This window comes from Boleophthalmus pectinirostris, unplaced genomic scaffold, assembly GCF_026225935.1.
Source record: "Boleophthalmus pectinirostris isolate CB_2022bp ecotype Guang Dong unplaced genomic scaffold, ASM2622593v1 HiC_scaffold_9, whole genome shotgun sequence".
Lineage (NCBI taxonomy): Eukaryota > Metazoa > Chordata > Actinopteri > Gobiiformes > Gobiidae > Boleophthalmus > Boleophthalmus pectinirostris.
Genome location: NW_026571541.1, coordinates 21,387,568 through 21,411,569, shown reverse-complemented (window position 1 = coordinate 21,411,569; position 24,002 = coordinate 21,387,568). Strand labels below are relative to the sequence as shown.

Sequence of the window (24,002 nt, the reverse complement as noted above, 5' to 3'; positions counted from 1 at the left end):
TTATAGTGACAGCTCTTCCTCATTTATTATTACTGTTACACTGAGATACAATGGAGAACTACTGAGGAGGGGAATGACTGACTCCATGCAATTCAAGTTAGACGACAATCAAAGACACATCACATGTATTTAAACTAGCGCTGTACATCATTTTTAAATTGACATTTACAGTTTTGATCATGTAAATTGTTAAGTTATGATTTTAAAAAAACAAAGAACCAACAAAAGTATTTGTAATTTACAAAATAAACTATTTGAATGTAATAAGCCTATTCTTATTTGCATGAAATGTCAATAAAAGTAAAAAAAAAAGGACAAAAAAAAAAAGTAAAAACAAAAAACAAACCAACAACAAAAACATAACTCACAACATTTTCTTAACATTTTATTAACAGCACTGTGCATACTTCCAAAGTGATATGGGCTTTAAAAACATCAAAAAGTTAATGAATGCCTTTACTGATGCAAAGCAACGCGACTATGTGGAATAAGCACTCCCTCTAGTGGCAGAGAGGTATATGACCCAGTGCAGGGTCTTGCTACACACAACGTGATGTACTTGAGAACTCACTGATTTGAGTCCGCCTCATCCTCGGGTCAGAGGGAGCAGAAATCTTTCACACACCTTCACTTGTCCTCAAACAGACTGAACATGGTTCATCACTGACAAGACAGGATTTACAAGCAATACTGCACAACCCCCACCCATCAACACTACCTGATGTGATGAGGATCTCCAAAAATATGGCACTGCTCGCAGAGATTTTCACAAGAGTAAACAAAACCTTTGGAACAAATTACCTTTACAGGAATGCAAATGAAATAAAACAGCAATTTTAACCACTAACTGTACAACTGAGCTCCTTTAGAGTGACAGTATCAAAGTACACGGCTGGATTATGTGCGAAATAAGTAAATAATACAAAACATTGGTACAGTATGACGACCACACATATCCCAGCCATTACCCATCATTCATAAAGTTCTCAAGGCAACTCGGACAGAAAAAGATAGCTTTCAGTCATCAGACAAAGCTACTCAAATAAATTAGGTAAATGTTGTGATTTTCCTCCCAAAAACATTCTTCATATGCTGGGAGAAGTCGGCGTACCTCTGCACCTTACTTTACTACACTTTGTGTTCATAGTACCTGAAATGAAAGTTGCGGTCTCTCCTCCTGCAATGTTAAAATATGTGCAAATAAAATACAGGCTACTTGTGTGACTTCATAAGAGGAGCTTTTTGGCTACATGTCCCCTGAATGGGCATGAGTTTTTCTTGGGTTTAAACAGCTGGGGTGAACGCCACTTTGACTACATAAATATTATTCCTGAGATAGGTTCTTACAGTGGGCCCAAATACTGATTTAAATGTAGACCTGGGGGTGGGCCAGCAAAGCCACAAGCCTACTTCTCTCTGAGAAAAAAGAAAAAGCTTGAAATGGTAAAAGAACATAATATTTTCATAGCTGATGTATTAAATTCTTCACTATTCTTCTATACACATTTTATTTTTTAACTTAAAATGGTAAAATACTGAAGAACAGCTTGAGATGCAGACTCATGAGCTGCGTAGACTTTCAAGTATGCTACATCACAGACAAAAAACAAAGAAAAAAAAAAATCATCCATGATACTGTCACTTTAAAGAACATGACGATTAAACTGAATATTCACAAATGTACATTTAAGGCTTAATTGTTTAGCACTAATAATAGTAGCAGCAGTGAAGCACTTCTGAATTATTTTGTAATAACAATATCATATTCAATCATATTACAATAATATATTAAAGTAAATAAATGAACTATTTATTTCATATTAGACCAAGTCTGAGACAAAGTCAAACCAAGTCACCCCTAACACCTCGAATGAACTGTGAGTCCAAGAATCTCACTGTCAGGGCAGTTCTACACTGACCACACTCCACATTCACAGGAGTCCTTTAAGAAGAGGTCAGGGGTCAAACAGACAACCGCCTAGGGACAGTTGAGACTACAACCACCATCATGCTACTTTTAATTTACCATATGACAAAACAATCCAAGAAAACATCGTACCCAAGCGTCATTTTTCAAAGCCAAAACTGACTTCATAAAAACGCCCTGCAGAGAAGAGCCATATGACCTCCAGAGAGGACCTCTTGTGACAGTAACCTGTCAGACAAGTGCCTTCTACAATCGCCTGTACCAACCGCAACAATTTTCACACAATGTTGAAGTACAGACAGAATATATTACATACATTTAATATATACTTACTCATATATTAAATTTTCATATAGACAAACATTTTAGTTTTATTTTGTGAGGTGTTGGTTACATTTTCAGCAAGAAGCTTCATGACATAAGGGTTCCTCTTCTGAGAGTTACTGCATTGTGTCCCAACAGTGTTCCACATTCACTCACTTTGTCCAGGTAGGAGAGAGAGACGGCCTGTCTGAGCCTGTGACAAAGGCCAAATGGTTTCAAAAAGCGCATGGAGTGCAGGGCACATATCCCAGAGATGCTGCAATAGCCAACAAAAAATCCACAGGGAGAAGATGGCCGTCTGTACCGAGGCCAGTGCTGTGGCTGGACTTACCAACCTACACCCAACAAGCCAAATGAGGCTGAGCTAACAAGGCATGAGAGGCACAGCGCTATGTGAGGACATGCGCAGTTGTGGGAATGGACACAAACTCACGGAGGATGTTCTTGGCCATTTCTACATTGTTCTGTGCAATCATCAGTGCTTTCTGGATGTCCTGGTAGGAGTAGCCCTGACTCATGAGCAGCTCAATCTCACTGCTGATCTGAGGGTTGGCCTCTCCACCCGTAGCACTGCTGCTGGATGGGCCAGGGACCAGGGACACAGGGGGCACAGAGGGCACAGGGCTCGGCCGACGCTCTGAGTTGATTCGCCTTGGTAAGGGCTTGGGGGGTCTCTCTGGTGCTTCCACTGCTTCTGTGAAGGCTGAACATAAAAAGGGAACTTTTGAGTTTTATTCTAAAACCATATCAACTATTGTTGTGGTTCAGAAATAAATATAAAATTGCCTCAATGTGTTTAAAGTAAAGTAGACAACAACTCTTATACAGTAAAATGGAGTCTCACATATGATACATTATGTTCAGTAAAGTGGATGACCTTTTCACTGCTTTACAACATTAATGAAGCACTCAGACCTGCTGACAGGCCGAGCAACTAACTGCGCCGACAGACTCTTAATTGGCTCTTATATACACAAGTGTATGTCTTAAAGGCAATACCCAGACACTGGGTAATTATAATAGGTGGAAAATATTCATCCACAGATAGAAAGTCAATGAAAGGTAGAACTCTTCAAGTTGACTGACTGCCAGTTGACTGAATGTGTTTTTCTCTAGTATTGGTAACTGGATACATTTGATAAGACTGTCCACTATATGGTCACAATGTAGGAAGTTTCATTCAATAAAAGTAAAAGTTAAATCTTACATCCAACACCAGCATCTGAGTCCAGAGACAAGCGACTAAAAGCAGTTACAGAAGAGGAGCAAGAAGATGAAGAAGATGATGATGAAGATCCTCCCAACTCTGACAAGGTGCGACGTGTTGGGGGCAGTGGTACTTTGGGTTTGGGATAGTCATAACCATTCTCATCTTCTTCCCTTTCCTCAGATGACAGGTCTCTGGGCCCATTGGTCAACACCAGGGGAGGCAACTCAGAGTAGTCTTGAAAAAGAACAAAGAATTTTATGAGTGAAATTATATGTAGATTGTATGTTAATCCTGAGCTGAGAACAGGGAAGCAACAGTAGACTGAAGAAATTAATGCTGCAAATACCTGAATCTGTAGCTTGCTGAGACTTGGCTTGAATGTTGTACATAGCCTCATACATTTGAGGTCCATCCTCCAAATCTGCCAGTGCAATCCTACAGCAATTGATCAAATACAGTCAACTGGGGTGTGAGAGGACAACACATTTAAAGTCAATAAAGAGGCAGCTTACTGTACCGTGAATTGAGTGTAGCTGCTTGGGTCTGTGGAACAGGTTGTGGAAGTCGTGAGGCAGGTGAAGTTTCTGCAGTAGAGGGGGTAGTGATGGGAGGGAGAACGGGCCGGGATGAGGGGATCATGTACTCGGACTCTTCTCCGTTGTCCCGTGTCTCATCAGCACTTAAAGGCCTGAGCACTGGAGAGGGCCTGAAGAAAAATGATCAAAGCATAAACACACACAAAATCAATATTCTACATACGTACAGCAGCAGTAGAACAGGCCTAAGTACCTGCTGGCCAGAGAGTAAATGGCATTGGCTGAAGCTGAGGGCTTGACTTTGGGGTTGTCGTAATCTTGACCAACAATGGCAGCTAAATTCTGCAAGTGAAGAAATTTCAGTAAAAAAAAAAAAAAAGTACATATTTACAACTGTTCTACAGAAAATTACACCATCACCTGGTTGACACTAGATAAAACTATGTAATTTGTTTATAGTACGTGCTGTGGCTCTCACCAGCTGGTGGTCTAAACAGGGTGAGCTGTTGTTTTTGGGCGAGTCGGAGCGTGTATCCAGAGAGGAGGGCAGTGCCAGTGGTAGGGAGTGTCTGTTAGAGAGCTCCCGGACACCTGCTCGTAAGTCTCCCCCAAGACTAGAGCCTGGAGTGGACGAAGAGGAGGGGGACGCGGAGGAGGTGGGAGCTTTGGGAACCGGCCGTGTGTTCCACTCCGCCAGCGGTCGGTTCGGAGGAGTGGGAGGGAGCTTATCTCGAGGAGCTTCCCCTGGAGTGCAAGGTAAGGGCCGCCTCTGTAAGCGCACATCAGCAGCTGTCCCACTGGTGTGTGGGCGGTCTGGGGGAGGGGGCGGAGGCAGATCTCTGAGGGCTGGAGGCAGTGGGAGGGGTTTGTCTTTGTGGAGAGATGCTGCCTAAAGAATGAAAACAGTTTTTAGGCATATGAGCACAATGTGATACACACGTTAACACAGCAATGGAATTGACCATGAGAGTGTACAGTACCTTGCTGGTCACCCCTGGACTAGAGGTTCCAGAAGAATTGGATGGTCGAGGTGGTAGTAAGTCTAGTCTGGGTGGTACTGGGGGTAGAGATGACTGTGGGGCTACAGACATGGGTGAAGGGGGACGCTCTACCTGAATGATAAAACATCACCATATGCAGTTCAGAATGTATGACAGCACCAGATACTTCTGTGTTAAAACAAAGGCATATGTCAAACTGTGAAAAACAGAATGGTGGGCCTTGATATTACAGTTTGTGTTTAAAGCTGACTAAAAGTGAAAAGAGCTATGAAGTCAATCAAGGTTTATATGTGCATCAAACGTAATTAACTATTTTTTGTCATCAACCTTAGCTGTGTGTTCAAATGTAGTCATCTCCTCACCTTGCTACAAGCGAGTTTACTCATCATGAGATGTGGATCTTCAAGTCTGTCGTCATCGTCATCATCATAACTTGGAGAGGGAGCGCCTTCTGCACCATACGTTCCTCTTCCACAAACCCCGCTGTTGTCTTTGGGGTCGAACGGGTCCACCACAATAGGCTCAGTACCTTTAATCTCACAGCGACAGAATGGACAGCCCGTTCCCTGACCTTCTGATTCCTGCCACACAGACAATCAGGCACAATGATTTCAAATACCAGCAGCATTTCAGTGGATAGGTTTTCCACTTTCAAATGTTCTCAAACAGACTTTGAGCAACCAACCCACACAAGCCCCAGAGTCCTCCCACGTACCTGCCAGGCAGTGAGACATGATGTGCACATGAGATGACCGCAGGGCTCGATCTTCACGTCCTTGTCATTCTCTGCACAAATCTTACACAGCTGAAATGTAGAGCCCATCTCACAGTACAGCTCATACTGCTCCTGAGGGGAAAACATGAGACAACCGTGAGCTTTCTGCAGCAAACACTGGCACAAATTTTGAGATTAATCAGTATTTAAGAAGAATCTGCTCATACCTGAGTGACTTTTATGTGATCTTGAGGAGAAGGTTCACACAGTCCAGTCAGGTCAGGGTTTTGTGTGCGTCCATCAGGATATAAATAACTGTAAATGCAAATTAATGAGTTTAAAAAAAGAGCCTCTCCTGTATTACACAGAGACATCATCATCACAACAACTTCAAACACACAATTCAATCAGTGTAGACAAAGTTTTTGGGGTAAATAAAAAAGGCCTATCTGCACATAATACAGGCTGAACCTGACAAATTATCGCACACATGCAGAATATGGTATCATCAAGTGAGCAACAATGAATCACACTTACAATCCTTCACGAAAGCCATCAATGAGAGCCTGGAAAAGGGGTTTGTTATGGGGTATGGTTTGGAGGATGTTTCCATCTGCAGTCACATAACCAATGGCCCATTGGCCCAACCGTGTACAGCTCAGGCGAAAAATGTAACTGCACAGAAACAACACATGAAATTTAAAAAAATTACACAACTACGATATTGCAGTAGAAGCTCTGCATTTGTACAAACTATATTATTTTGACATCTTAAAAACATTACAATTTATTCTAGCCAACTGCTCTTGAACCATAGGAAGAAAAAAGTGGACCTTAAAAGCATTTCCCTTTAGTGACATAAATTAGGCTGTTTCCAATAGCAACACATGACACATGTTTAACCTATACGCTTAGGTTAGGACTTATCAGACAGAAAAAGAGATGCTTTGTGCATAAGAGCATACTCCTATACATGATGCTCTGATGCAACTAATCTGAAAAGACTCAGGTCTAAAGTTAAGTTATTCCTGAAATCTCACCTGCCAGGTTTGTGAATGAATTTCTGTAAACGTGCTTTGACCTCATCGTACGTAAGAAAGGCCATGTATCCAGGATGAGTAACTGCCAAGCTGTTCCAGTTCCGCAGCAGCGATGACCAGGGCTTCAGAGAAAAAAGAAAAAGTGTGAGTCACTCAGTGATCATCACAGCTCATGTAACAGAACACGGGTACCCACCCCATCTGGACATTCTACAATGTCACTGTTAACTTTCTATTTATTCTGCCCTACTTTGAGAGCACCTGCACTACACGTAAATAATGGCTCATAGCTAATAGGACATTATTAACTGCCTTGTGGTATTGCAAATTGGATCAAACACCACACTCTAGCACCAACTACTAGAAGGCTTTGTATTGACTCCCCTCACTATACACAGTTGCATATTTATAAGCTTAGGGCATTACTTTAGGAGCATTGAAAATTGTTCTATGTGTCCCCTACCTGGAATAGCCTGGTGAAAATATCAAACTCAAACACTGAAATGTAGTCGTTACAGGTGAGGTCTATGGTGGACTTGAGAGCCATGGCTTCCAACCCCGAACTGATGGGATGAAACTCGTGCAGAGATTGACGAAACACCTTCCAAGGCACAATGGTCCTGTACAAACAATAAAATAGGACAACAGAAGAAGCACTCAAAATGAGAACTAATATATATGCCACTTCCACAACTACAGGAAAATACAAATATTGCTGACTTTTAGTGTGTTTTAAGTAGCTTTGCAAAGAAGATGTTACACTTCATTGTGACATTTTTCTTCTGCATTTGCCACTAAGCCAACCTGTCAGGAAGTAGGAATCGCAGATCTTGTTCAGATCTTAAGCTAGACTTGGTCAGGACAACCTTTACTGACTGGACTTTACCTTTATCAGTGGTGCATGTCTTGGAAAGAAATTTGAAGCAAGCATACATTTGTATTTAGTTTCATTCTCTAATGAGAAAAAATTTTACCTGGACGATGTGCGTTAACTTCAACAGCATTCAGCAAGAGGCTGGATATAAATTTGTTTTTTTTATGATCCAATTTTTAATTAAGACTGTATTTGTAATGTGTATGGTCATTGATACACAAGTTATACATAGCAGGTAATATGAAAAGGAAAGTAACAGTAAAATAATCCCTACTTGCAGTTAATATAATAACACCTCTATATTAAAATAACATTAATAATTAAACTCATTCTCCTGCCAGATACTTGGAACGGGTCCCTGTGGATGCCCACTGCAGGAGTCTGGAGCAACAGCACTTACTTGTCCCCAAAGGCACGCCTCCAAAACTCTGCAGCATCGGCCTTGGTGATGCGGAAGTTATCTCCCTGAAACAGGCCGTTGGGGAAGATGGCCTTCAACTCGGCCAGCATATGGCTGAAGATCAGGGACAGCTTCGTCAGGTTACGCCTATAGAGGGGGACAGTTACACTTTAAATGTATATATACACACATACACATATACACACATATATACACACACACACACACACACACACGTCCTGGGAGACAGTAGTTCTAACTGGTGTAAATATGTAAACAGTATCAGGAGACGTGGTGACTAAAATATGTATTGTGCCCGATGGGTGATAGGTGACAGCGGAACAGAGTGGAACGTTGAAGTGACACAGGCTGTCATACTGGTGCCTTTTCATAACAGTAAAATCGTAATGGCTTGGCAAGGCTATGAGGACTGTAAAACATATGAACAGACACAAATGGAAGAGGAAGTAGTTCAATGTGACTGTAATCCTGCCGCCCATCTCTGCAGCATCAGAAGTGAAGTGCTGAGAAAGCCATGATTTATGAGGCAGCACACAGGGAGATTGTGCGGTGCTTTGGGCCCGGGTGAATTGACATGCACAAGAGGGGCTGCTAAGAAAGCGTGGCTCCACTGCAGCTGTCCTGCACGACACTAGCAGCCCTATGAGAGCAATGAAGAGGGGACAGTGACTGAGGAAGAATGAATACCATTAGTGTATGCTGCCAGAATGCCAAAACAAGTGTTTGTTAGGATGACCATTCATTCAGAAAACAAATACATTGCCAAAATATATTAAATTGTGTCATTTTCTTTCCTTTTTGAACTGCTCTGCCAACTTAAAATCAAAACAGTACCACTCACTCACACATACTGAAATCTCCCCAGGCATTTCGTCAAAGAGATCACACAGGTGTAGTCTTGTGACATCTCACAAAAATGCAGGTTTGTGACACTGCATTTTTGCTTTGTTTTTAACAGGTTTTCATCTCAGCAGGGCATCTGTCCTCTGCAGTGGCTTTGCTTCCTGGCCCTTCTGGCCTCTTTAGTCTTAAAGGTACATGAACACTTTGAACAGATTGAGCATTTCCAAAGCATTTTTATCTGTCCCATAATCACATGAAGAACTGCTTATTTCAAAGTATGTGGAGATTAAATTCCTCAGTCAAAAGCTTTAATTTTCACATCTAGGTCCACTTAGCATCTTGTGAATCCACTTATTCACAACAGTCCTCTCTCTGAACTTTAAACATTCATGCCGAGCAGGCAACTTGCCTCCTTTAAAAACACCATTACATTTCAGTTGTGTTCAAGAAGACGCTCACTAACTAAGCAAAGATAACTGATCCATACCACAGTGGCTGCTGGGACCTTTTCAACAAAGAGGTAAAATAAGACCATTAAATAAAGAGTGGTGACCCTATCAGGTCAGGAAATGGTTGATAAATCTACACAAATCATTAAATCATTAAAATGAGCATATATAAGAAGTAGCTGATCTACAGACTCTTTTATAACACCATCAGTGTTTGTGGAAGCCAAGCTGATTTGTGTCTTCTGTTTACCTTCACACACCGCTGGAAAAGGATATAATATATGACCATTAGAGAATGATTCAGAGCATGTTTTAAAAGATGAACATGTTTGACATGTGAAGCTGACACCAAGGTGGTTGTTATAATTATTGAAAAGGCAGACATAGGACAACTACATTAAAGTTGTGTCTTTTTGAGGACTTTTTTTTGTTCAGCCTCCCCCTCATGTTATAGACTGACCTCTGACCCTGCAGCTGGCTGCTCCCTTCCTGTTTCCTGCTAGCTATGATAAGGTAGCACAACTAGCCAGCCAACTTTGCACAGCGCTAATACACCACAGCAGCAGGGCTCACTGTTACACCAAGAGTGTGCCTGAACTGGCACCAGGCAGCACAAGGCACTGGAAAAGCATCACACAGCTGTATTATCTTACGTTAGGACTAAAATGGGAAATGCTGATCAAACATATACAGGCTTCATTTTTATAAGAAATTTAGACCCACTTCCTTGTTTTTCCAAAAGGTCAGTGGTACAGTCCTCTGTGCTTCTACTGAGGGAGAAATACAGACGCCACTTGAATGCTGGGATACCTTTTGGAGATGTGAGCCCAGCCAAATACTTACCTTTATCAGATTTGGCTTTATCAGATATGAGGTTTTAGTGACATGTTTTTCTTGCAAATGCAACATCCGATTAGTAAAGATAAGCAGTAAAAACTTTGTCTAATCTCTTTTTATACAGCTGACGGGCTTCATCATCGCTGCCTCTGTTATCCTAGTGGAAAAACAGCAAGTGCCTGTTGGACCCCACAGGGCAAAGACGCTAACAGCTTGCATCATGCTAATCACCATAACCCAATAGTGTGAGTGTGACTACATGAGGTGCTGGTGGAGGCTGCAGGGACATAAATAACCATGATGATGCGCTGTTATTTGTGTGATGAGCAGAGCAACGCATAGGGCTTCAACAGAAACGCGAGGAGGCAAAGTAACTGCAGCTCAACAACTTGAAGCCTCTGAAGTGTTAGCTAAGCTTTTCATTTCCAACACTGGCAGACGCTTAGCTGCTAGGCTCACCATGAAAGCTTCTCTCCTCTGCTCCATCACAGTTGCCCTGCACCCTGCACTAATATCACTATAAACACTGAGACTCAATTAATGATGTGTCTTCATAAATAAACTATTATTTAAAAATACTAAAATATCCTTTCTCTCAAGTCATTCATCTTTTCTTAAACAAAGAATCACACAGCTACAAACACTGTAGAGCCATTATATGGATAAAAAGCCAGTTCCATCTTATCTCATGGATGCAAACATATGAACCAATGATGTGTCAATAAAATAATATTATAAATAGTTATAGAATGTTGTTTCTTTTTGTGCCATGGTCCAAGAGCAGCATTGCTGCAACTGACCTTATAAGAAGAGGAACTGTCAAAGATGAGCCGTTGTGGTACATGTGAAAAGGAAGTCAAATCTATAAAAATGTGGGTGAAAATGACATGCAAAAAACAAAATTGTATTATACCCAGTGTTGTGCAAGTTCACACTTTTCATGAACTAGTTCAGTTCAGTTCACACTTGTTCAAAGTGAATAGTTCACGTTCATAGTTCACAATTTTAATTTTGAACTAGTTCAAAGTTCAGTTCATTTTATATTTAGATGAGATCTGTAAATGAAAGGCTGCATTTATTTTTCAAACTGACTTCTAGTTTACAACAACTTTACAAGATACACTGTTGGACAAGTGACTTTAAAACTGTAATGTGTTATTTATGACTTGTTACTGTCATTTCAAAGTAATTTGTTACATTACAATATTACTGTATTTAAAATGTAAAACATTATATGACTATTGCCGCACTTTTAATTTACTCTCACCAAAAGAACTGTTAAGATGCTGAACTTTTGCGCCGTATATGGACTGAACCAGGACTAAACCAGGACTAAACCAGGACTAAACCAGGTCTAAACCATAACTGAACCAGGTCCAAACCAGGAATAAACCAGGTCTAAACCAGGACTAAACCAGGTCTATACCAGAACTGAACCAGGACTAAACCAGGTCTAAACCAGGAATAAACCAGGACTAAACCAGAACTGAACCAGGACTGAACCAGGTCTAAACCAGGAATAAACCAAGACTAAACCAGGACTGAACCAGGACTGAACCAGGTCTAAACCAGGAATAAACCAAGACTAAACCAGAATTGAACCAGGTCTAAACCAGAACTGAACCAGGACTAAACCAGGACTAATCCTGGACTAGAACTTGGAATCTAGGACCGCCCCTGAGAGAACCCCGAGTGCGATCGGGCGTCAGCTGCGTTTAGCTCGGTGGAGCGCGGACTTCTGCGTCGGTCCTTTCGCTCAGGATCACGGCGCACCTCCGGCGTTTCACCGCTGCTGATATCGCGGTGATTTTAGCAAATTTGTATGAAGAAAAACGAAAAACCCACAATTTCAATCCAGGTTAAAAAAGCATTGTGACGCGCGTTACTGACATTTGTACCAAGTAAAATAATACGCGCGCGGAGCAGCACGTCCTGTGCGTGTAGATTTCAGAAAATAGGATCCATCCTATTTTTTGACGCTCTACACGAGCGTAGGCGCGTATCTCCGTCAAAATACACAGAGAGCATGTATCTGTTGTTGTATTTGTGCATTTACCATCAGCACATTGTGCTCCCTGGGCAGTTCTGTATCATGTGAAAGAGCCCAGATCCACATACACTTTTAATTAGTGCTTTGAAATTTACTTTTGAAATCCTTGCGTTTGCCGTGGTCAGACTGCACAGAAACGCGCCCAGTCAAGTTTGATTGACTTTCCCATTGAGAGACACAAGAGCCCGTACGTTCCGCTAAAGCTGCCGGTGGAGTCGCCTTCGCGTTGACACGCGGCTGTGGTTTCGCGAGGTGAAGTGCGAGCAGATCGTCACTCGTCAGGTGAAAACAAATTCTGACGTTTAACTGAACCCCAACAGTGACGTACGTCGTTCATCACACATAATTTGAATAAATTCACGTTCAAGTTCTTGATTTACAAAAGTGTTGCGTTCAGTTCAAAGTTCACTGAAAAATGAACGCGTTCATGCACAACACTGATTATACCATATGTAAAATGTAAAAATGTCATTACATATTCACCAGTTTTAGAAATATCCATGTTAATCTGTAAAGATCAGATAGTACATCTGCTGTGAAGGAGGAAGTTGTTTGCACTGACTTTTGTAGTTAATACCAGTGAAGCACGTCTGGAATCTACATTTTCTACTGTGTGTTTTCAGCCAAAAATAATCAAAAGTTTTACATATAATATTAACCATTTTGTGCCATGTGGTGCTTCAAATGTGCAACCTTCACCCTGTTAAAGTGACTGTAATTTTACAGTGATTTGAATAGGCTATTCACACTTGCGTCAAAAAACTGGGAGATGTTTGGAAACATGTGGATGACGACTTCCTTTCCTTTTCTCTGTTGGCAATGGTAACAGATAGAAAACTGAGAAAATGACCCGGTTTTCTTCATCTAGATTGTCTATTAATTTGTGTATTACAATTTGTCTAATTAAAAAAATAAAAATAAATTTAAAAAGATGTCACTGTGGCTTTCCGTTATGTTCGGCAGATCAACAGTTACAACCAACTGGCTATAAGTGAAGATGAGATTAAAGGCATGTCCCCCATGGAAAGTTTTGGCAGGTTGTGAAGAGCGCTGCTGCTGAATCCACAGTTTTATCACATGCCCAGTGTCGGTAACTACACCGGAAGTCATCATCCGCATGTTTCCAAACGTCTTCTGGTAAGCGTGAATAAAGCCTACTGACCTCCCCTCAGTGTTATTCAGTTCAGACAACTAACCCATGTCATAGTGCGACTGTTACATTTGTAATTTTTTTTATGTTTTAGCAGATCGTTTATAGTCACACAATCCGAGCTGAAAAAACAAAAAGTAGAAAAGTAGAAAATAATTGTTTCAAAGACCTGCCAAACAATTCTCTGTCAATGTATGTTCAAATTGCCATTTGACCTTTATCCCTAAGAATAATTGTAAAAAAGAATATACCTGCCATAAACAACTTCTTAAACCAATGCCTCAATGAGGCCTAGATACTAGGACAGGACACTCGCACACAGACTAAAAATCTTTGGGTCTCATTAATGAAGCGTTCTTACAAATTTGTACTTAATACCCTCTTAGGACCATTTTTAGTGTTCACAAAATGTTTTCTTAACTGAAAATGTTCCTCTGAAAGAACAAATCTTATAAACAGTCAAGAGCACTTGTAAGGACCTAAATTCTACAGTTTTAGAATATTATTAATTTGATAATGCAATCAAAAATTCTAATTCCTCTAAGACTGTAAGTTATACATTTTCTTAAATTATTTCCTATAAAAATATTACTATGTGATAATATTTATGAGGAGTTTTATAGAGCATGTAGTCTATTTGGTCTAACAAGCTTTACAGGCTGCAGTGACAGCTGTAAAATAGCGGTAGTCTGTAGACATGCTACATCTGACTTCCTTGTTCACTCTCTCTCACCCTCGCACTTTCACATGTAATAATGCTAAGCCCGTATTAGCCGAATGGATGTTTAAAGGGAGTTTGTTACTAAATACATATTCATTTTGAATGTAAGTGAGTGCCGTGGAGATCATAACTGGTTGTTGGTGAATCAAGTGCAACTGTTATTTAAGAAGAACCTTGTGACAGTTACAAAGTTCAAGTGGAAGTTACAAACATTTTTAAAGAAAAGTATGAGGCCTCTTGTTATTTACATATTATTACATTATTGAGAAAATTATATCTAGGAACTCAAGAATGTAAGAAGTAACATAAATTAGCTCAGTCAATATTGTCGGAACCTCTTAATTGCTCTTTTGATACTGGGCCGGTTAATTCTGCAGTAATACCATTTGCCAGCGGACCCCCTAAATATAAGCAACACTGGCTTCATGCAAGTAGCTTCTGTGTTGGATTTTCAGACAAGACTAGGCTTGTCTGTCTGGAGTTTGCATGTTCTCCCTGTGTCTGCATAGACTTCCTCCTGTACCTCCCACTGGGGTGGGAAGTATAGTCACAGAGGACAAGCCTATGTCTGATCTATAGAATTTCATGTACAGCTTGTATGTTGAGACCAGAGTGCACTTTACATCACGGTGGAGGCACTCAAACCCATGTGAACACAATATATCTCTTAGATCAGAAATTACCCTTTTTCACTTGGACGGCAGGCAAAATGCATTTGTGATACAATAACAATACAACAAAGATGACATGCAGTTTATTCTAAGCACTGAACTTGAATGACAGCAGTTCAGTGACTTCTGGTTGGAGCCACACACAAGGCTGTTTATTGGTGCAACGGCATTGGTCAGAGGTGCAGTATTCTCAAGTGGGCTGATCCCCATTGGTTAGTGTCACTGCTACTGCCTTCTCCACTCTGACAATAGTGGTCTTTGTGCGCAACTCTTAGCTCTCTGTGTGTACAAGCATTTCCTCTGCCTCCAGCAGGAATTTCTTTCTGAACAGCTTCTTGGTGCAATAAAGTTCTGATGAAATTTAATTTCAGAGAGTGGTCAAAATGCTTCACACAGTGTGTTATCAGCAAGCTCACAGGGGTGGTTACATGGTGGCTTCCTCTTCTGTTTTGTCTTAGTAAATCAGCAAGAATACAAACAGCTCAAATAAAAATGCACAGAGGAACTAAGAAGCAAGATGAGGATGTGTACAGTTCTGAGTTATGAACAATGCAAGATATGGGGCATAAATTGTAGAACTACAAAATGCTCCATAATCAAGGTCAGAATTTTAAGACAAAAGATAACATAAAGTTGAGTCTTTATAAATTATAGTTTGTTTTGTCTATCAATCAATAATTTATAACTGTTAAAACAACCATCCATATATTCTACATTCCCTACCAGCCTACTCCAGTGCCAGAAACAATGACCTGAATATGCATAAAAAAGTCAAGATAAAGTGAGACACAGACTGAAAGCTTTAACAGAACAGCCCCAAAGACATTGTCATTCACCCTTGCCCTTGTTAAGCTTGTCATTTTGAACCACTCTATTTACATCGAAGCTGTACTACTTGCACATATTGTCAGATTAGAATTTGTAGATGTGTACTACATCTAGTACATGCGCAAATGTGCTGTCAAACATAACTGAGTCAGAATAAAGCAACCACAATGTCAAGGAGTCATACAGGATGAAGGTGTGCAAAAACAAAGCAACAAGTAGGCAGCTATAAGAGTGGCATCCTGACCACAAACGTTCAAATAGCATACTGCAAAACTTTGCACTTAGGCTTGTAAGTTATAATTACTATATTGACTCAAAGTTCAGCATGGAAGTTAAAACGATATACTTTGGGAGTCAGTATATTTTCTATTGCAGTACATCGCCATGTTACTGTTATAGGAGATGATAGGTGATTCTGAGCAGTATGCACTTACCTGGGCTGGGAATTCTCTTCATACATGCGCTCTTTGCCCTCCTTGAACAGGCTGATGGTCTGTTTGGTCTTCTTGGTGAGGTTCTCCATAAAAACACGGAAGTACTCATTGTCCCCCAAAGTCTCCATTTTGCCCTCATAGCGTGACAAGATGGTGCGCAGGTGCTGGTAGGTATCTGGGAGCAGGTCTAAGATGTAGGGAGGGCTGTTCTTCAGAGCCAGCTTGGGGTTTTGGCAAAGACGTACCACCTGCACAAAGAGAGGTTGTGAGCGTAGATAAGACAGGTGTAGCAACTTCAAAAGTCAGTGCTGAATTGAATAAGAAAAAGGGATTGCAAAAAAAAACCCCCAAAAAAACCTAGGTTATGAAACTGAAATGTGCTGACTTAAAAGTATTAAAATTAATTTTATAGTTTGTCCTCAAATGGGTAAACCAAAAATAACTAGATATTTCTGAGTTAGCACAAGTAGCTGATTTGAACTAATATATGATGAAAGTAATTCTTTGTGTGTGTTAAAGATGTTTCAATGATTACTATTTCATTGTTAAGACTGTGGAAAATTACAATAGTTTCTTAAGAGCTTCTTACATAGTCTTGGGTGAATTGCTTTATCAACTTCCCGCTAGCCTGCTGCTTCCTTAATGTCCTTTGTTTATGATTGTGATAATGTTGAAATGTATAGTTAGGGAGTCTTCTGGTTTACCATTACAAAGATGCTGGACGACAGCCGAGAACATGTAGTCATTACAGTGTGGACATTTTTTAACCACAGCATTCACCCACCAGTCACAATGGGACAAGGCGCAGATCAAGCATTTTTGTATCCTGATCTGAATGTTAGTTAGAGTTATTATATAAGAATTTCAATATTAAAAATCAAATTGATTATGTTTGATGACTGTAAAATATAGGTGGAAAAGGCCATAATTTAAATGAGACAACAGCAGTACAGCAAACTACCTTTTCTGTTCTGGGGTATTAGAGATATTTACATCTCGATTCCAAGGTATATCTACCAACTGTTTAAATGTTTTTCATTTTGTTTAAGTTGTAAAATCTTTAGCCATCTTTCTTAGAGTTACTCCCACCTCTTCTGCAATTTAGAAAACTGTTCAAATGATTCACAATTTCATGATCCACTTAACATCTTGATTACATTTTTGTTGTTGCATAACACAAAAAATTAATTAGTAATGTTTTGAGGAATTGTTGTATCGGCCTAAAACAAAAACTATAATATATATGCTTTGACAACACACCATCAACCAGGAAAAGGAAATTAATTTCAGTAATCAAGCAATTCATTCTGTCAGCAAACTGCAGTCTCTTTTATTGTCCAAGTAATTATTTAACAATATTCCATGGAGCCTCGTGATTCTTTGACAGATACTGTCAATCATCTTCATACAGTACAGGTGTCACTCTGATTTGGGGTAAGCCATTCAGTATTAACTTTCATTACCCAATCTACAGGCCATGGAGCAGAGTGAAACTCTGTCTACAGTTCACCTGGACAAAACAGGAGATTAGTGGGTTTATTTGGTCTGACAGTCTGCCACAGATGCTAACAGACTATATATCCAGTCTGTGTAATGAAACCAATCTACCAGAATGAGAGTTCTTATTAGAGTCTTTTTGTTTTTCTCTTAACTTGAGTGCAGTAAACCATGGCCTCAAAAGAGGAAGAAGATACAAAAGGGTCTCTTGTCTTCCTTATTCACTCCAACATTGAAGGGTAAATCTCACAGGAAACTCTGGGTCAAACTACTTTAGACATTTTCCGTGAAGTAAAGCTGTGAAACCTCCCTTGTGAAAAATGAATAGATAAATGTGCTATATATATATGTAGTGTTACACTTAGGTCTTGTTGGTATTTTTGTTGTCACGGTAGTTTCAGAAAAAGAACAGTTGTAAAAATAATGCAGTCTGTATCAATCTATGGTTTATAATTATGTTTTGCTGTAAATTATAGTGTTAAAACAGTAAATATTTAGAACAACATAAATCATGGATCTACTTACAAATTGAAATTTGAATATAATGTGAACCCAGAGGGGCAAGCTCAAAAGGTGCAATTTGCTATTTTTTCTTTTCTTCTTCTTTTTTTTTTTTTTTTGAGGGTCTGCCACCTGCTTGTTTCCATGGAGATGTTATTACTTCATCTGAACTGTTCCACATTATGGCATAAATCTTATCCATCTCCATGGACACAAAGCAGGTGATGCCAACAGACTGATACAGGTCAGATCTGTGAAGAGATGAGCTTGCTCAGTTAGAATGCATGTAATTCAAGCTATATTTGCTTAATAATGCAAGATAAATGGGTTTAATGCCACACCATTTAACATTTCAGGCAAAGCAATAACATCTCCACAATGAAAAGCAGGTGAATGACCCTCCACCAGAAAAGTTTCTTAGTGCACCTTTAAGAGTTTAGCTTGCAAGGTCCTGGTTAGCAAATTAGCTCAAGTTAGCATTCTTATTGCTAGCTTCACCAAACCTGAAGATTAGCTGCTTATCGCTAGTTAGCTGCAGTTAGCACAATGCACACAGTACCGTGAACGACAGCTAGCAAGATCAAGATATGAAAACATGCTAGAGTTAGTCATCCTCACGAACCTTGTCCATCAGTTTCCAGCATTTTTCCACCGTCTTTTTGTCCACGGCCCCCGGCTGGTGATGGGAGTGGAGATGGTGGTGGTGTGGCTGGAAGGCATCTTTCATCATACCGATGATCCCTCCGCCTTTCTTCAGGTTCCCTGCCATGATCACGTCCAGGGCGACCCGAGGCGAGGCAGAGCGGGGTCAGAGCCGCTTTAGCTGGACCCCCCGGTCAGGACAGCGCCCGAGGGCCAGGGTCCAGCGGGGGGTACAGGGAGGGACGGATGACTATCCACAAAAGGCTCCCATGCGTATCCGTGACATGTGTTCGCTAGATAGCTGTCCCAGATGAAGCTAAACCAGGTCCCTTAGCGTGGCACACACCCTGTAAAGCCACTGCTGGTGGTGCTAGCCGGGCTGCTGCCTGCACGGGCAACACGGAGGCTAATTAGCACAACCCCAAAGGGTTTCTTTGCTTTCCCCAGCTCACCAACGCGGCTGACCGCCTGCAGTCTGGACCGGAGTGAGCCCTCTGCTCTTGTCAAGCCCCGATGTCGTTCCCCTTTTTGTCAGCAGCTCGTTTCTGTGTCTGTGCCTTGACGGGAAGTTCAGGCTGTGACAGTGTCAGTGCTCTACAGGCTGCAGGGCTGGCGGACTACGGAACAGTCGCTTATCGAGAAGAGGAAGTTGCACTCAGAATGCGAATAAGCGTGAAAAAAACTGAAACAAGAGGGAATAAATAGAAGCAGGTATTAAAGATTGGCTAGCATTTTCTGTTTCCCCTGTGACGTGTATGTGTGGCCCTTTCCTGTCCGTCCCCTTCCGTTCGCCCCCCCTCCTATGTGCGCGTGCACATGCATGAGTGTAGCCGGGGACGCGCGTCTTCCTTCACAGACTTCAGAAAACCTCCAAGAGATGCTGCTCAGTGCAGCCTATGCAGCCTGGATTCTTGCAGCGCCGGCCGTGGTCACCCCTAACAACAAAGGACGCTTTGACAAGCCCTAAAAAGTATGGCTACAGGATCCAATGCCTCATGGGTCTGAGTATAATAAGCAGCAGGGCCCTACCCAGGACTTCATTGGCTATTCCAGTAAATGACTTATTAATCAGACCGAGAGGTACCATACTCCCATAGCAACCTGGTCAACAACCAGTGCTCTGAAGAAAAAAAAAACAACAAACTTACCCAGTGCTACACTTTCTGCTCCATTTTGAGGACTTTTTCCCTTTCAGAATTCAGAAGGTATGACATTTTGTTTTAAAAGACTATAGCAAAATCAAAGGCTTAGTCAAACTGGCCCTTGCTGTCATACACATAGACATATGTACCTATGTGTATGACAGCACATTCTAAAATCTGAAAACTGCCAACGCACCACCAAAAGTGAATAACTATTACTATTAGGCCTACTCAAAATGTCAGTACATGTAGGCTATTTAAAATTTCAGTACATCTAGGCTATTTAAGATGTCAGTGCATGTAGGCTCTTTAGTTGCTTTCCAACACTGACCAAACATGCATAAAATATTTCATAGTGTGCTCTGATTTCAGGCATTCCACACTGAAAAAAAAGGTCGCTGGATTTGCGTAAAAAAGTTATGGAAAGCAGTTGCATGCAATAAAATTATGTTTAGGCTTTGAAACTTTTTTCGATCCTCTCTACACATATTTTTCTCAGAACATGAACGTCGCTTTTTCATGTTGATGAAATTTGATCAAATCATGCTGAATATGCATATTTATCTTATGTTACCATATTGTGAAATGTATAAGTATGTATAATGTAATTTAATTGATCTAATTCTATAAAATAATACAAAGACGGTCTTTAGTTTTCCACAGTTCTGTATTGTCTTAACAGATTCAAACACACAGAGAGCACAAGTACAGAGACACACAGTTTGGAGCTGGACAGTGTGAAGATTTATTCCAGTGAAGACGCTCTGGTCTCTGCCTGTGGACACAGGAATAACACAGTTACATTATGATGATCTACTCTGTTGTACATGTTTAAATACATTTAAAGTACCTATAATGGACCAGAACAGAATCACAAGAACATTAGAACTGTATCTGCAGAAACAAAACTCACCATGTGCTGCTTTTCTTCCTCTAAACGCAGTAACAGGAAGGGCAACTGGTATAAAGTCCTCCTAGTGCCACATCACCCTGTAGAAACACGATAACTGTTTCAATAGGAAGTATATTTAGAAAAAAACATTTAAAACCATTTTAGTTGAGTTGCTTACTTTGTTCATCTGTGGTCTGTGTTTTGTTGGTTCTCAAACATCTTCCTTTTTTCTGAAACATCAGCTATAACATTCACGAACTTCCCTACAGCTAACAATGATGACATCCTAGTCCAGAGAAGCACATAAAATCTTTGAAAAGTCTTACCTCCAGATCAGCTCTCATAATCCTGCTCCACACTGCATGTCCTCTGCTCCTGTATCTGTCCTGTGTCCTGCTACATTTGAATTTTCCCTCCAAATGTTTTGGGGAGGAGAATTCCAGAGGGAGGAGCCTCACCAGAGATTATAATAAAGTCATGTTTCCTCAACCTGATTAAAACATGCAGATCTAACATCGGCCACAATCAAGTGACCTTTGTAAGATTTAAGCATGCTGGACAGAGAAATGTAAAAAAAGTCATGTTATTGTTGTCAAATTAGTTTTTGCAATTTGAGCAACCCCTCTCAGACCATTTTTTCAGTGCACAAACATATTATTTATACACAAGTTAGTATGTTTTCCTCAATAAGCTATTTGAATGTATGCACCTTCTAGTCCAAACCATAGACATATAGTAGCCTATATAGACCAGAATGTTCATTAATGCGGCTGTGATATAGTCAACACTGAGGGCACTTAAAATCACAGTTGATTGAGGAAAGGCAGTATTAATTGAGCACTTTCTAAATCTGAATGTCCTCTGCTTTACACCAGGTCTGCAATCTGAGGACTGGTCTTAATGTGTCATTATATCACCTGTTCTCAGGGTGCCAAATGGAATCTAATTATGCCTCTCTCCATTAACCCCCAATTGCTATTCATGATTTAAAAAGACTGTGGCCTGTTTCTTAAAATATGGCAACACACGTCACATTTTTTCATTTGAACAACTTGACTCTGACAGCTTTCTGTTGCTTAGTGTGGATGGACAACAAGGGACAATGTTGCACCAGCAAATACTTGCTTTTGGCTCTGAGTCTGAGAGTACAGCACAAACCTGAATGATGAATAGCACACTCTCTTTGTGGATCTAGTCAGGGTTTATGAATACACATATCTTAGTTGTAATTTGGCCACAATCTTTTTAGAGTTTAATACTCATACTTTAAGTTGAGGCATTGTCATGCAGTAATATTTAAACAGCAATTTTCAATAAAAAGGAAAGGCCTATTCAAAAATCTAAATGCAAAAGGCAGTTCATTTGGCAAAATTATTGATGTAATGTGGTGTTTTTGCCACTAGATGTAGCAATTCACTATTTATGTACTTTTCCCTTTATGCCAGAATGTCAAATAAAATAGATCACTGCATTGTTTTTCTGCATGTATTGTATTTGATTTATTGTGTGCTGTCCATGAATTCTGTCCCTCCTAATAATATAAAAAGGCAGTCTAACAATTGAGATCCAAAAAAGCTTGACCTGAAAGATGCAGACGTTCATGAAGGTAATTTTGTTTGAACTAGTACAGCCTATCCGACAGTTAATGATGCAGGAAATAAGATTTATCCTCCCCAGTCTAAATCCAACCTCATGTTCCATGGAGGTGCCAGATAAGCAGATTTCACTTGAAGGGCTGTCATTTGTGGCTCTTTTGCATGGTCCAGAACATTTTTTAGATACTCATTAGTGAAGTAATGAATCATTTACTGGAGGATTTAGATAATTCTGCGCTCTAACGACCAATTAACAGACGAACTCAAGAGGCTGCTATCTGTAGACCAGTGCTTTCTCCCCAAAGCCCCAGGATTTAATGCCCCCAGAGAGCCAGTGCTTGTGTTTGTTTAGTCTGTTACGGAGTGGATCATACCCACTGCTACAGCAAAACCATTTAGTCAACAATCAATTATGAAAATCTGTGTCCCTGCTTATTTTGAGCATCTAGATATGGTTAATTTTTTAAATAAGTAAATGCTAAACCATATTTAGTTGTGAAACATAATTGTTGGTTTAAGGGATAAGGGATTTACAGACAATTCATTCATTAAAAACACACATTTGTTTGAGGGTTTGTTGTTCAGTAGCATTTTACATACTTGTGTACTCATGTTTTTGTTTTGTATCTTTGTAACTATGCCTTGAGTCTACACACTATTTGAATGGTTAAAGATTTTTCTGCTAATCACTTTCTTCTCATTGACATTTTTTTTATAATGCTCATAAACAATGTCTATTGATTCACAGTACAGCATTCTCGTGTATTAAATGGTTAACTGTGCCGCCCTTGCTCACAGGATTATGGCATATGATTAATGGACTAATTGTTATTTAAAGCATGGAGAGGCTGTTTATGCTGTCAGCTCTGCTCGGAGACAGATGCTGCTGCGTCAAGTGTATGCGTCGAAAGTGATGCATATTTGAGCTAAAATTAGAAATCAATTTCAAGGTCAAAAGAGAAATTTTGTGGCAACATTCAGCACAGTTGAATTATTTTGTTCTCATCTGAAAAGCAGCGAGGTGTATGCGTATGTGGGTGATAAAACCCGTCTCTTATCTGCATCTGATTGATATGCTCCTGCTGCAGAATACCCGAGGAACTGAACATTCACTTGTCTGATTTGTGTCTTAACTGCAACAAGGTGGCCTTCAACAGATGAGTCAGGATGCTTATGCTGTGATTTTCTCCCACAGCCCGATCACATAAAAAATACACCCCCATGCAGACACGAAACTCGCCAATCAATGCCTCCCCATCTGCGAACCATCGACCAAGTCAGTGATGGATAGTAAGGAACAGAACACAAAGTAATGAAGCTCTATTTTATTTCTCTGAAAGACAAACAATGTCAAGATGTTTTGGTCAATATGTTCCAACAGCATCTGTCAACGAACAAAAGGCTCCATAACAGCCTTGACAGAATCTAACCTTAGACAGGATTCTTGTACTCTCACAGCACAGCAAAAAGCCTTTACCTTTAATTGCCAGAAAATCATTGTAAAAATGGACCAGTCAGGCAGTAATTCATGATTTCAGGGATTAAATGTGATGCTTTACGAATGCATCATTGCAAACAGTGTGCTCATTAGAGGAAAGCAAATATACCTGTACACTGCTGTGCAAAGTTTAACGGGTGTGTGGAATATGCTATTAGCATAGAAAGCTTAAATTAAAAGTGTAGCCATTTATTCTTTTAATGA

At 40.3% G+C, this 24,002-nt stretch overlaps 1 protein-coding gene across 1 annotated transcript; it reads right to left on the bottom strand.

Annotated features, from left to right (window-relative positions):
• Positions 1 to 372: 372 nt before the first annotated feature.
• On the bottom strand, positions 373 to 19,436 carry cbl (Cbl proto-oncogene, E3 ubiquitin protein ligase). Its single transcript, XM_020918042.2, has 16 exons — positions 18,652 to 19,436; positions 16,032 to 16,279; positions 8,028 to 8,174; positions 7,217 to 7,373; positions 6,754 to 6,875; positions 6,251 to 6,388; positions 5,941 to 6,028; positions 5,714 to 5,845; positions 5,361 to 5,579; positions 4,978 to 5,109; positions 4,476 to 4,886; positions 4,251 to 4,339; positions 3,979 to 4,167; positions 3,808 to 3,896; positions 3,459 to 3,695; positions 373 to 2,954 (listed from the first exon to the last, which is right to left on the bottom strand). Exons 1-16 carry the CDS (start codon positions 18,796 to 18,798, stop codon positions 2,641 to 2,643), a joined length of 2,859 nt encoding a protein of 952 aa, XP_020773701.1. The 5' UTR covers positions 18,799 to 19,436; the 3' UTR covers positions 373 to 2,640.
• Positions 19,437 to 24,002: the final 4,566 nt, after the last annotated feature.